This window comes from Hyla sarda, chromosome 6 (assembly GCF_029499605.1).
Source record: "Hyla sarda isolate aHylSar1 chromosome 6, aHylSar1.hap1, whole genome shotgun sequence".
NCBI classification, from domain to species: Eukaryota; Metazoa; Chordata; class Amphibia; order Anura; family Hylidae; genus Hyla; species Hyla sarda.
Window position 1 is genome coordinate 64345014 of NC_079194.1, and position 15364 is coordinate 64360377.

The 15364-nt window shown below is 41.9% G+C and overlaps 1 protein-coding gene across 1 annotated transcript in view; it reads left to right on the top strand.

The window, feature by feature from the left end:
- TOM1 (target of myb1 membrane trafficking protein) overlaps positions 1-15364 on the top strand; it is a 101276-nt gene that overhangs the window by 52906 nt on the left and 33006 nt on the right. The window contains exon 10 of the mRNA XM_056523988.1: positions 3334-3430. Within this exon, the coding sequence (XP_056379963.1) occupies positions 3334-3430 (97 nt within the window). The remainder of the gene's footprint in view (positions 1-3333; positions 3431-15364) is intronic.

Sequence of the window (15364 nt, forward strand, 5' to 3'; positions counted from 1 at the left end):
TTTAAACACTGGAGTACCCCTTTAAGCTGGAATCACTTATGCACAGTTTATGATGCAGTCTTTGGTGTCAAAATCTGGACAGGATCAAATAGGAAAAAGAAGTATGAGGGGATCATTTATACTTCTTCTTGTAAGATCATTTCTGACTTCGATTTTAAAAAACTGCATTTGTGATTACTGCCTTAAAGGGGTACTCTGTTGCTAGACATCTTATCACCTATCCATAGGTATAGGGGATAAGGTGTCTGACCGCGCGGATCTCTCTGCTGGAATCAGCCGTGATCTCTGTGCAGACACCCAGCATTCTGAACATTATTTTAAGAACGCCAGGTTGGGGTGGCCGTGTTCGTGATGTCACGCCATGCCCCCTCCATTTACCGTATTTTTCGCCCTATAGGACGCACCGGCATATAAGACGCACCCAATTTTAAAGGTGCAAAATCTAGAAAAAAAAGATTCTGAACCCAACAGTGATCTTCAACCTGCGGACCTCCAGATGTTGCAAAACTACAACTCCCAGCATGCCCGTACAGCCCTTGGCTGTCCGAGTTGTAGTTTTGCAACATCTGGAGGTCCGCAGGTTGAAGACCACTGAACTATAGGAGGTAATACTCACGTGTCCCCATCACTGCTCGTCACCGCTGCCCTGGATGTCGCTCCATCGCTGTCGCCGCGTTCCCGGGGTGTCCCCGACGCTCCGGACGTCGTCTTCCCTGGGATCCACGCTCTCCGTCGCCGTCATTACGTCACCGCCATCACGTGGCGTGCGCGACGACGTGATGACGTCGAAGGAGAGCGCCGGCCATGCAGGGGATCCCGGCATGGAGCAGACACAGAGGAGGCAGGTAACGTCCCTCCCGGTGTCTTGTAAGCCGTTCGGGACGCCGCGATTTCACCGCAGCGGTCCCGAACAGCCCGACTGAACAGCCGGATTAGTGTTATTTTCGCTTCAGACACGGCGGTCAGCTTTGATTGCCGCGTCTGAAGGGTTAATACAGGGCATCACCGCGATTGGTGATGTCCTGTATTAGCCGTGGGTCCCTGCCGTTGATGGCTGCAAGGACCGCCGCGATAGGTGTGTATTCGCCGTATAAGACGCACCAACTTCCCCCCCCCCCCCCCAAGAAGATGGGAAGAAAATGTGCGTCTTATACGGCGAAAAATACGGTATATCAATGGGAGGGGCGTGACAGCCAAATCTTGTGACTTGTGATCCAGCCTATATTATCTTTTCTTTTGCAGGAATATTTTAGTCCTGTTCTTGCTTCTGTAATTCCACAAACCCTCTTTATGAAAAATGGCGCTTAATAAAGGACAGTCTTTCCCACCTCACTACTTACAGAGGCTCTTCTTATTACTTTGCTAGGTCTTGGTTATTACACTCCAAAACAATTACCTGTATTCCATTTTTCACAGGTCGGAATAATCTTCTAGGGGGAGATTTAACAAAACCCGTGCAGAGGAAAAGTTGCCCAGTTGCCCATAGCAACCAATCAGATCGCTTCTTTCATATTTCAGAGGACTTTTCAAAAATGAAAGAAGCGATCTGATTGGTTGCTATGGGCAACTGGGCAACTTTTCCTCTGCACAGACTTTGATAAATCTCCCCCCTAGTCTTTTGGGGGATTAGTATTAGGGTCTGTTCACACGGCAGAATTTCCGCTTGCGGAATTCCGCCTCAAATTAAAGCCCATAGATTTTTATCTGGGATTCCGCACTCCCATTCACACTTCTGAATTTCTGCTTGCGGAGTTCCGCAAGCAGAAATTCAGAAGTGTGAATGGGAGTGCGGGATCCCATAGAAGTCTATGGGCTTTAATTTGAGGTGGAATACCGCAAGCGGAAATTCTGCCGTGTGAATAGACCCTCATCTGCCTCCATAGTGGTAGGAGCCGGTGACGGTGGAGGTTTCGTTCAACAATTTGTTTTCTAGCTTCTAGTAGCTCCATAATTGTTATGTTTACTCTCTGGATACCGCTGACCATTGTTTAGTAGTCTCCTGTGGTGAGCACAGACCATACATGTCATTTTACCATTATCTCTGCTGGAGGGATTTTCTCATGTCAGACCCTTCCATGCAGCTGCATTATAATATGGTGTTCTGATAAAATGTGCGTCAGTATAGACGTACGAAAGAAAAGCGTTCTGTTCTTGCCATACTGGGATTAGTGTTTTTCCTGCAGATGCCAGATTGTATTTTATTTTGCTTTACTATATTTATAATCCTGTTTTCTAATGAAATCATTCCTGGTCATTGCCCTGTACTATTAAAGTGCGTATACACTTTAATAGTACAGGGCAAGGTAAGCCACTCAGCAACTCAATGCTTTTAGGCATGTAGACATGGTCAAGGCAACCTGCTGAAGTTCAAGCCGAGCATTTAAATGACCCTGAATGTAGCATGGATGTTTGGTGCCATGTCTGGTCTGAGTATCTTAAAAACTGTGGCGCTACTGGAATTTTCACGCACAACCATCTCTAGGGTTGACAGAGAAAATATCCATTGAGCGGCATTTGTGTGGATGAAAATGCCTTGTTGTTGTCAGAGGAAAATGGGCAGACTGGTTCAAGATGACAGCAACTCAAATGACCACTTGTTACAACCAAGGTATGCAGATTACCATCTCTGGATGCAAAATACACTGCTCAAAAAAATGAAGGGAACACTAAGATAACACATCCTAGATCGGAATGAATGAACTAATCGTATGAAATACTTTCATCTTTACATAGTAATAGATCACTTAGGAATGCGGTGGAAAACTGAGATTTCCATCTTAGATGTGCAGCCAACAAATATTTAGGAACACCGGGGGAGATTTATCAAAACCTGTCCAGAGGAAAAGTTCTGAGTTGCCCATAACAACCAATCAGATCGCTTCTTTCATTTCTTAAAAGGCCTCTGATGAAAAATTAATGAATGAAGCGATTTGATTGGTTGCTATGGGCAACTTAGCAACTTTTCCTCTGGACAGGTTTTGATAAATCTCTGAAAATATTTTCAGCACCTTGCAGAAAGTTTGTCACAAAGAATAAAGGCAAAAGGGGCTGTCACCCTGTACTAAGGTGTACCTAATAAAGTGGCCAGTGAGTGTATATTACAAGTTTGCGTATAGATCTAGGGGGAGATTCAGTTACTGAGTTGCCCATAGCAACCAATCAGATCGCTTCTTTCGTTTTTGAAAAGGCCTCTGAATAATGAAAGAAGTGATCTGATTGGTTGCTATGGGCAACTCAGCTACTTTTTCCTCTGGACAGGTTTTGATAAATCTCCCCCATAATGTGCACACTAATACCTGATGTAATTAATAGCTATCTTTTATCTCCATTCAGGTCCAAAGCAACAGAGACGCCTCCCCATCACTTATTGAACTAGAGACAGCTGCTCAAGCACCGGCTTCCTCTCTATCTGCACAACTGGCCAGTATCGGTGAGTTGTCTTCATGTTTGGACATTTACACTTATTCAAAAATGTTTACACTGTGTTTGTCCTTTAAATGTTATGGCTTCTTTTGACCAAGTAAAAATGGCAGTTTGCGTAACTTCCAGTCCAGTAAGCCATTGGGAGTTACGCAAATTGCATAACTTCTGCGCTTCAGCTGTTTTCAGCTTCCAGACCACCACCGGCATCCACAAACAGGCCGGAGGGGACCAGGAAGCCTCACACGAGATAGGAATAATGCTTCATTTTTAGACCTCTCTGATATTCAGCTTGCAGCCTTCTCCTGGGTTCAGATTCTTCTCATGTGGGTTTATTCCTCCCAGTTCTACATGCTGGATGTGAGGTCTGAGAGTTCAGGATTTGCAGTGGAAGCTCTGCTTTCTCTCTCTATACTTGTACACATCTCATGTGATTCTCCCCTGCTGGCTGCCTTGTGTGTGCTTTTCTCCCTATCTACAGCCTGTGGGAGTTGTACTACATGTATGCTTTCCCTACTATCCAAACTCCGGGCTACTGTGTACAACTGCCTCTCCCTCCCTGCTGCCATCTCTAAGGCTAAGGAGAGCAGGGAAAAAAAAGAGCAGAGATGGCGCTCCAATAGTGAAGTACATTTTCAAAGGGTTAATCGGGAAAAGGATGAAATGGTGCTCACCTTATTGTGTTGTGCTGGTAGGCACAACACTGTGGAATGCTTTAAGTATGCTTTAAGTATATGTGGCGGGAGGCCACCGGTCCCGCTTAGCAAGCGGGATGGTACAGGAATACAGATGTGGAATCTGGGTTGCCTTGCGGGGCTCAACTGATGTCTGTGAAAAAATCCGACTTGATGGCTTCGTAGGCGCTCGCCCGAGGATGACACTGAGTCAGTTGAGATTTTTGAGGCTTTATTTCGTGAATAAACAACGTGTTTCGAGGGGGCACCCCTCTTTTTCAGGTTTATAGCAAGACAGTATGTTATACAGTTATTTATATACATTAGATTTCAAATTCTGGCGGGAGAGTGGGTCGCGGGGTCAGTGGTGACGCCACATTTTTTTTTAAAGAAACTGGTGCCAGAAAGTTAAACAAATTTGTAAATTACTTCTATTAAAAAATCTTTACCCTTCCGGTACTTTTTAGTGGCTGTATGCTACAGAGGAAATTATTTTTCTTTTTGAATTTTTTGTCTTGTCCACAGTGCTCTCTGCTGACACCTCTGTCCGTATCAGGAACTGTCCAGAGCAGGAGAAAATCCACGAAGCAAACCCATGCTGCTCTGGACAGTTCCTGACACGGACAGAAGTGTCAGCAGAGAGCACTGTGGACAAGACAAAAAATAATTTCAAACAGAAAAGAATTTCCTCTGTAGCATACAGCCGCTAAAAAGTACTGGAAGGGTAAAGATTTTTCAATAGAAGTCATTTACAAATCAGTTTAACTTTCTGGCACCAGCTGATATAAAAAAAAAATGTTTTCCACCGGAGTACCCCTTTAAGGGATAGCTGTTACCAGAGGCCTGGTGATCAGTTATTGCTGGACATACATTTTACCTGTATGAAGAGCTATATAACTTCCATTCAGATGAATGGCCATTAATACAGAGTCACAAAGAGTAAGAGATCACAAAGAGTAAGGGATGATCTGTGAGGACCTTTCCGTGCTGGCTATAAAATGGGAGATATTAAAGGGGTACTCCTGTGGAAAAGTTTTTTTTTTTTTTTTTTTTAAATCAACTGGTGCCAGAAAGTTAAACAGATTTGTAAATTACTTCTATTAAAAAGACATAATCCTTCCAATACATTTTATGGGCTGTATACTACAGAGGAAATGCTTTTCTTTTTGGATTTCTCTGATGTCACGACCACAGTGCTCTCTGCTGACCTCTGCTGTCCATTTTAGGAACTGTCCAGAGCAGCATATGTTTGCTATGGTGATTTTCTCCAGTTCCAAAGATGGACAGCAGAGGTCAGCAGAGAGCACTGTGGTCGTGACATCAGAGAAATCCAAAAAAGAAAAGCATTTCCTCTGTAGTATACAGCCCCTGAAAAAAACTGGAAGGATTAAGATTTTTTTATAGAAGTAATTTACAAATCTGTTTAACTTTCTGGCACCATTTGATTTAAAAAAATAAAGTTTTCCACGGGAGTAGCCCTTTAAGTTGTAATTTTACCATCCATCTGGAATCCAGTAACATGCGGTCCATGACGATACAGATGGCCGATAATAAGATCTCTAGTGACGCATTATGAAGCGGGCCGCTCACTCCCTTTACAGCTGTTTGTCAGCTGGAGGTTGTATTGGAAATGTGTGCCATATGGAGCCATGCTTGGCTGGAGTGGTGCTCAGCATAGATCTAATTTGTCGCTATCAAAATTTACACTCGTTTCCTAAAAAATAATTGTATAAATGCTGTTAAAATAGCCTATTTTATTAATATGAAACGTTTCTTACGGAGTCTCCATTGGGCGCCTACACCTTACCTTGATCACTCCGGTAAAATCCGATCACGGCAAACGTCTCATTAGATTGGTGAGGACCATGTATGTGCCCGGGTGCCACGCACACTAGACAAACATGGGCTGCCAATTATCTAATGCAAGGGTTTCCCAACCAGGTCTCCTCCAGCTGTTGCAAAACTACAACTCCCAGCATGCCCGGACAGCCTTTGGCTGTCCGGGCATGCTGGGAGTTGTAGTTTTGCAACAGCTGGAGGCACCCTGGTTGGGAAACACTGCTTTAAAGGAAGGCTCCAGGCAGAAGTGACACACTGGTATTCTTTGTGCAGAGTGTCAAGGGGTGGTACATGACCCTGGTTTAGATTCACACAATGGCACTAAGCTAAAACCCACTAGTTTTTATCAGGTTTATCCAAGTTATTTTGGACATTTTAACATGTCCCAGACACTGTGCACCAAATCTAACTAAGGCTGGGTTCACACTACATTTTTGCCATCCTGTTTTCAATCCGTTTTTCTAAAGAAAACCGTATGGCAAAAAAACAGATGGAACAGTATGGGAAAAAGTAAACCGAATGCGTTTTTAAACAGTATACTGTTTTTAAAAGTGCATACAGTTCCGTCAGTTTTTATAGAAAAAAAACCCATACGTTTTTGAAAATGTTGTCCATTTTTAATGGGAGGGGTCTTGGGTGGGGACTTTAGGATTCAAATGCGCATGTGCAAAGTAAAAACGTATACGTTTTTCCAGTATGGAACCGTATACATGTGCGTTTCCCATTGACGTCCATGTTAAAAAAAAAAAACTTATGTGGTTGCAGTACGGTTTTTAAACCGGAGACAAAATTGTGATCAACCACGGTTTTCACTCCGGTTTAAAAACCGAACTGCAACCGCATACGTTTTTTTTAACATGGACGTCAATGGGAAACGCACATGTATACGGTTCCATACAGGAAAAACGTATACGTTTTTACTTTGCACATGCGCATTTGAATCCTAAAGTCCCCACCCAAGACCCCTCCCATTAAAAATGGACAAAATTTTCAAAAACGTATGGGTTTTTTTTCTATAAAAACTGACGGAACTGTATGCACTTTTAAAAACAGTATACTGTTTAAAAACGCATACGGTTTACTTTTTTCCATACTGTTCCATCCGTTTTTTGGCATACGGTTTTCTTTAGAAAAACGGATTGAAAACAGTATGGCAAAAACGTAGTGTGAACCCAGCCTTACTCGACATTGCATTGTGAAAAGCCAAAAAAGGGGTGTGGTCTGTAAAAGGGGGGGGGGGGGTTGGCTGGCCAAAAAGGGGCGTGGTTTCACAACCCGACCTGTTTGCTATTGAATTCACAGAAAATCCTGTGAATAAATGGCTGGAAATTTCCACGACTTGTAAATCTGTGATCCCTATAGTAAATGGAGTAGAATCCTACAAGTCTGAAACAACATTTAGCACTAGTAAAAACCCGACAGTAAATGAGGCCCAATGTATTTGTTTCGCCTGGAGCATTCCTTTAACCTCTTCATGACCCAGCAAATTTTGATTTCTGGCTCATGGTTTTTTTCCTCCCTACATTCTAAGACCGTAACATTTTTGTTTTTCGACTGACAAAGTTGTTTTAGGGCTTATTTTCTGCATAAAGAGTTGGACTTTCCGATGATTCACTTTTTTTTAATTTTTTTTATCAAAGCCAGAAAAAAAAAATTATATGCAGGGCAAAATTGAAAAAAATGGAATTGCCACAATTTTGTAGGGCAATAACTTTTTCTGAGTTCAAAATACGGTAAACTTGACATTCCTTATTTATTCTATGGGTTAATACAATTCCAATGATATCAAACTTGAATACTTTTGTTTTGTTTTATTGTTAAAAAAAAAAGAATTTAGAACTTTGTTCATTACCATGTTCTCACCCCTATAACTTTTTTATTTTTCCACCTACAGAGCTGTTAGGGTATACTTTTTGTGCTATGAGCTGTAGTTTTTAACGGTACCTTTTTTGTGTATTTCAGTTTTTTTTTATCACTTTTTATTAACATTTTTTGGATGTAATGTAACAAAAAATCAGCAATTTTAGCGTTTTGGAATTTTTTTGTGTTTACGCCGCTTACCGTACAGGATCAGAAACATAATTTAATAGTTTGGACAATTACACACGCGGTGATACCAAATATGTGTATTTTTTTGTACAGTGTTTTATTTAAAAAATGGGAAAAGGGGGGTGATTTGAATTTTTATTAGGGGAGGGATTCTTTTTAAAATTTTTAAAACCCATTTTTTTTTTTTTTTTTACTGTTTTTATACACATTTTCTGCCCCCCCCTTGAGGCCTATCATAAGCCATTATCAGATGGCTTATGCATTACATTGATCTATGAAATCAGTGCTCGATTGCTAAGGGCTGCCTAAGTGAGCCCTAAGCAATCTCAGAGCCAGGGAAGACGCAGAGGAGCAGGTAAGACCTTGGACTTCCCAAGCAACCCACTGGGATCACTGGACACCAGGGAATAGCGGCATTTAGTGTTTAAATGCCGTGATCTGTATAGATCACGGTATTTAACCAGTTAAATAAACGGACCTCTGTGCGATCGCGGAAGTCTGTCATTACTGTCAGATGTAAGCTGCCGACCCATGACGTACATGTATGTCATGGGTTGGGAAAGAGTTAAACTATGAGAATGATAAGATATCGACTCCCTGCATGGAAACTGTTCATTTATAAAGCAGTTCTGTGGGCATATACCAACGATGGGCATAATTGTCAGATCCCACTGTTTTGCGTAGTGCCATCTGTATGATGAGTGATGGTAGCTAGCTATCAGGGCTATATCTGTCTACATAATGACCTTTATTTATTTTTTTTGTACACTAGCGGACTCTGTCCGGCTCCTTGAATGGGGTGTGGCGCTGGTCTAGCGAGAGTGCTTCAGCAGCTGTTTTTTAAATTCTCCTGCTGGATCCAGCTGCCATATGGAAGTTTTTTTTACACAGAAATTGTATACCTGGTGGTAGAGAGCAGGGCCAGCCTTAGGGAAAATTTTGCTGACCTGGGAGAAATTTCCTTTAGTGTTCCTAATTATAAAAGAAAAAAATCTAAGTAATATAACAAAGCCATACTGCTTTAGCTTATACATGTACAGTGAAGTTGGGTTAGAAAGAGTCGTAGCATCTCTACAAAAGACTTCCATTCCCTCACATTGCTGTTAAATATTTTACAGTCAGCGAGACGTGGGACACCATTGTAGTATATTAGGGAATGTGCTCATAGGCAGCTAAGAATTATTGTTGCCCAAGTACCCCTTTAAAGGGGTACTCAAGTGGAAAACACATTTTTTTAAATCAACTGGTGCCAAAAAAGTTAAACCGATTTTATAAATTGCTTTTATTTAAAAATCTTAATCCTTCCAATACTTATGAGCTGCTGTATGCTCCACAGGAAGTTGTGTAGTTCTTTTCTGTCTAACCACAGTGCTCTCTGCTGACACCTCTGTCTGTGTCAAGAACTGTTCAGAGCAGGAGAGGTTTGCTATGGGGATTTGCTTTTACTCTGGACAGTTCCTGACACAGACAGAGGTGTCAGCAGAGAGCACTGTGGTCAGACTGAAAAGAACTACACAACTTCCTCTGTAGCATACAGCAGCTAATAAGTACTGGAAGGATCAAGCTTTTTTAAATAGAAGACATTTACTGATCTGTTTAAAATTTTGGCACCAGTTGTTAAAAAAAAAAAAGATATATTTTTCACCAGAGTACCCCTTTAACAACACAGTATTTTGTCTTCTAAGTGCCCTCACACAGTATACTGCCCCCTATGTCCTACACACAGTATATTGCCCCTGTAGTCCCCCCCCACACACACAGAATAATGCCACCTAAGTGCCCCACACACAATATAATATCAGCAGCAAATATTACCACCATACAATGATTAAATATTACTTATCTACCGCTACTGAACAAAACGCCCTATACACAGAACATGTCCCACAACAGAGTGGTTTGGAGGGGGGTAAGGGGTAAGTAAGTGAGGAGTAGGTGAGTCCTCTTATTAGGTATTTAGGTTACTCCAGTTGATTTTCAGATTTAATCAATAACCAAAAAAAAAGCAAAAAAAATGAAAAAACACCATACTCTTCCCATTGAGCCTTTTTCGCCTAACTAAATCATGCTGATTTTGTCCGTGTGAACATGCCCTAGAGATGTTCCAGACTTGCAAGCTCCCTGGATCACTGAATCCGGTACATTCTTAGACTGTCTAGTCTAAGTTTACACAGAATTAGACAGTTTCTGATTACCCCCCCCCCCCCTGTGTTCTTACTACTTGGTCCCTATATCTGATCCAAACCTATGTCTACTGATAGTATAAAAAGGTTCCTATAGGTCAGTGTTTCCCAACCAGGCTGCCTCCAGCTGTTGCAAAACTACAACTCCCAGCATGCCCGCACAGCCTTTGGCTGTCCGGGCATGCTGGGAGTTGTAGTTTTGCAACAGCTGGAGGCAGCCTGGTTGGGAAACACTGCTATAAGTTTACATGGTGGAAATATTCACATTATATTACAACTAATAGATGCAATGTGTGTTGTTCATTAATGTAATACTGGCCCTGTTTGTGAGCAATAATTTCCCATAAGTCACCATAAAGGTTTATGAGCTTGTAACATTTTGCGGAGCAGATGATAAAATCTGTATGTATTCCAGTGGGCACTGCCAGGAAAATTGGATGTGTACGTCCCCTGCTGTCTCTGCTATTCCGAGCTGGTAGCATATGGGGCTGTATTTTATATAAATAAGCATGTGATTGATGGAATTAGTCCATGTGTTTAGCCAGTATTAAAGGGAACGTGCCATCAGAAAATGTTCATATCAACCTTTTATGGTAAACATAATTTTAGAGGTCAGGATGTGGGGTCGAGATATGAGAACAAAATATGAGGTTGGAATATGAAGAGGGGATTTGGGGTCGTGATATGGGGTCAGCTTCCTCCTTTGTTTCTTTTCCTCCCCTACAAGGATAAGGTAGGAAAAAACTAGGGATCGTCCGATTATCGGTATGGCCGATATTATCGGCCGATAATCACGATTTTGGGCATGATTGGTATCGGCAATTACCTTGCTGATAATGCACCGCCCCGACCCACCACCCCGCGTCGCACCCCCCACCGCCCCGGCCCCATTGCCTCCCCCCATTCCCGGTTTTATAATTACCTGTTCCCGGAGCCCACGCTACTTCTTGCTCCTGCTGCGATCTTGCGTTACGCTGTGCACAGTGACGTGACGTGCGCGACGTGACGTCACCGTCAGTGTGCACAGTGACAGTTCAGTAGGACGCCACCGGAGCCAGATGTGGAGTGGACCCCGGGAACAGGTAATTATAAAACCGTGGATGGGGGATGGTGCGGTGCGGCGGCGGTCGCAGTGCGGCGGGGGGAGCGGTGGCGGTGATAGGTCTCAGGACCCCCGGACAGGCAGGTGGAGAGAAGCGGGTGGCGGCGGCGGCTTATGGCAGCGCAAAAGCCACTCCAGTGCATTGATTTAAAGCACCCGCTTTAAATCAATGATCTGCAGCGGTGTCGCGGGGGGATAAATTGCCGATAACTTATACAGGAATATCAGTATAAGTTATCGCTATCGGCCCTAACCTCCACCGATTATCGGTATCGGCCCTAAAAAAACGATATCAGTCGATCCCTAGAAAAAACGGGCAGCGCCGGGTACATATGGGGCTGTATTTTATATAATCAAGCATGTGATTGATGGAATTAGTCCATGTGTTTAGCCAGTATTAAAGGGAACGTGCCATCAGAAAATGTTCATATCAACCTTTTATAATAAACATATTTTTAAAGAATTTTTGGTGTTTTTTTCTTCTAATTTTCCATTTTGCTATGTAAAAAAATAATGCTAGAATCTTGGAGTTTTCAGTCTGGCCTCTAGGCCTTATATAAATCTGACATTTCCTGTTCTGTAAAGATCTTTTTTTTTGTAGTTACCTACTTCTCATCACAGCGAGGAGTACAATGAAGGGTGACAACAATGTATAGATCACACAGCAAGTGATGCTCACAGCTCAGCGCCTCTCTCTTTGCAAAGGTCATAGAACACTCCCAGTAAGGTTTCTAATTCGTGGGAATAGGACAAGTCCTGTCTATTGTTGCCTATGCCCATGGGGCTTGCTATAAAACATATCCCTAAATGCTGTTAAAACCAGCTCAGGCAAGATGGCAGCCCCATAATAATGGACAAAAAATGTAATGCATTTTAATCAGAAATTAGAAACAAATTAGAAATGTAGAATTTGTTAATTGGCACTTAGCATTAAGAAAAATGTACATGTGTTCCCTGCCTGCCTAATACTTAGCACCCAGGATGTACATGTACGTCCTAAGAGGCAACGGGAGTATAAAGCGAGTGCAGGATCTACGCTCACTTCCTAGACAGCTATCAGCAGCCAGGGACCCGATGCTAATGGCTGACATTACATTAGAGACAATTTTTATGTCTGCCGTTAACCCTTTAGATGTCGTGATTAATACTGATCACGACATTTAAAGCATTAAGGTTTTTCTTTTTTAGACTCATGGGACCATGCGCAGCGCGATTGCAGGCATCCGATGAGTCAAGATGGCGACAGAAGTTTTCCTTACCTCCTTCGTGCAGCTTTTCTGGGATCCATTGGCATAGTCTGCCTTCTGGCAGGCTGTACAAGGTGGATCATTGATATTAATGCTCAGTGCTAGGTCACAGTGAGGTTGGTCAGTGTTATCCACTGCTCAGGAAAGGGGCATGTCTAAGGCAAGCACTGAGCCCCCCCTCACTCACCATGCATTCACTTCCTCTCTAAATCTGCTCTGCTGTGCTGGTCTCCTTAACCAATCACTGCAGGCTGCTCTGTGACCCCCTCCTCTCTGTTTTTATGTTGCAGTCTGATAGGACAGGAGTGAGCACAGAGGAGTGCTAGTCCAGTCCTTACTTATTGGGCTTTGTCCAGCCTGTGCTTCAGCTGGGAAAAAGATGATTCTGTAGCCAGGCAGGATTATACACTTGATGATAAAGGGGACCCCTAGTGGTATATTTATTTATTACATTTTTTATTTAAAAAGACATCTTTTCTATAAAAAGGAGTTGTTCTATTAAGTATATTACAAAGTTTAATGTTTTGCCAAGATGTACAATATATAAAAAGTTTTTTGATTCTGAAAATGCCCATTTTATAGTCTAAAAAGCTGCTTTTTTTGTAGGGGGAAGAATAATAAAAATGCACAACATGAAATCTACTTATTTTTCAGCAAAGGCCACATATTGATAATAAGGATTTGGGTTTTTTTTTTTTTTGTGTCCTTCTTTGCTTGGGAAAAGACCGTAGCATGCCTGCAGACAGTGTGAGGGAGGTTTTGCTGCCCCTGTATCACTAAACTCATAGCAACTGCTAATATCCTTAACCCATAATTTATACTTTAATACATTTTTTTTTCTAATGTTTTTGCTCTGTGGAACCAAGAAGGACATGGAGAAAATAATGGATGGCGCCAGGCCACAGTATGGTAAATGAGCTTAAATACCTGTTCTTTATGCCAGGCACATTTTAGCAAACAATGTGATTGAGGTTTGCCGTTGGATACATCTCGGTGACTGTGAAATCCTCCTTGGAGATTTTAATTAATATCTTTAATTAGACTGAAGTCTGAGAAGCTCACAGAAGGAAGGTAGAGCACTGAGCCTGTGTGAGGCTGAAAGATTTATGATAGCCCTGATACATTTTAAAGGGAATATATCCCCTGTATTTTTATGGTTTACTAATTAAAACCAGATAATTAAGTATTTTTTCTAATTTGTTTTCATTTCTGATTGTAGATTTTGTTTTCTGTATATGGGGCCGATATCTGTTTACAACTTTTAGAGATATGCTTTACAGCAGTCACATGGACCATAGGAACCTAGAGCTTTGAAGATGATTCATTGACTCAATGTTGTGGGAATGCTCTGTGACCTTTGCTGATAGGACAGGAGCTGTGACTATCTCCTATTGTGAATGGTGGATCCTATGTTATCCTATTTATTGATGTTACATTTCATTGTAATCCTGCCCCTAATATTAATAGGATGACTGCTCAGTTATTAGGCTTAGTGCTCAGAATAAAAAAAAAATGCAAGATTTCCTTTTATTTTATATAAGCAATAAAAATAGAATTACACAATCTAATAAAAATTACACAATGATTAAAAAATGTGTTCATCTCTAATATCGCTAGGCTACTAGGCTATGCCATCACTTAAGGATTGGTTGGTATTCAACTTCTAGGATCCTCCCCCCATCATTTATGTGAATGAAGGGGACACAGCGCTAGTATCCCTTTCACTTTTCGTACCCTGCCCAGCAGCCACTCTGCTTAAAGTAAACTGCAGCATAACCCCATTCAGGTGAATAGTGCTAGCTGCAGTACCCTACACATCCTGAAGTGTGGTTGTGCAGGGAAAAAACTCAGTAGATGTAGCGCTATATCAGAACTGTACACCCCTTATTCTAAGAATCATCAAGATTATCATCTCAGGATCATCAAGTGATGGCATAACCTACCAATGGAGAAACAGGAATTTGTCCAGTGCAGGTCTCATGCAAAAGATAATTCTTTATTGAATACTAGCTGAGTACCCGGCATTGCCCAATTTTTCCTTCCTAATCCTTGTTGGGGAAGAAAATCAACAAAGGAGGAAGCTTTTGACTTAATATCCCACCCTCATATATTGTTGTCATATCCCAACCCCATATCTTTTCCTCATGTCTTGTCCTCATGTCTGGACCCCCTGTCCCGTCCCCATATCATGTCCTCACATCATGTCCTCAGGTGGGACTGATTTGTGATGAAAATATTGTAAGCTGAAAAAAGAAGGGTACGTGGCTTTGTGGGACTGGGTGTGATTTGCAAGCCAGACCGATGCACAAAATGGGTATATAATAAAAGGGGTGGGGCTTAAAATGCAGGCATGGCTTTGTGAGATGGGGTGTGGCTTGCAAGCCGGATTGACACATTCACCAGGAGACGCAGAGCAGAGCTTGTGGAGTAAGGTACTCGAAGTCCCATAAACTTGCATGGGACTTGAAACAAAAACCCATCTTTTATATAAGGGTGTAGGTAAGGGTTAATTTAACTATCATATATTTTTATTTGACACATAAGTAATATGTGTACCAGGTATTATTGAAATATCTACAGCCATACGGAGGTTATGTGGGATCATACATTTCCCATTGATTTGCATGGGACTTTAAACAAAAACCCACACACTCACAAATGGGGATAGTTAAGGGTTAATTTAACTATCCTATATTTTAAGTGGACATATAAGTAACATGGAACCAAGTATTCTCAAAATATATCCAGCCGTTTGGAAGTTCTGCAGTAACCTATATTTCCTATAGACCTGTATGGGCCTTTAAACAAAAACCCTGACCCTGGCAAATGGGTGTGAGTAAGGGTTAAATC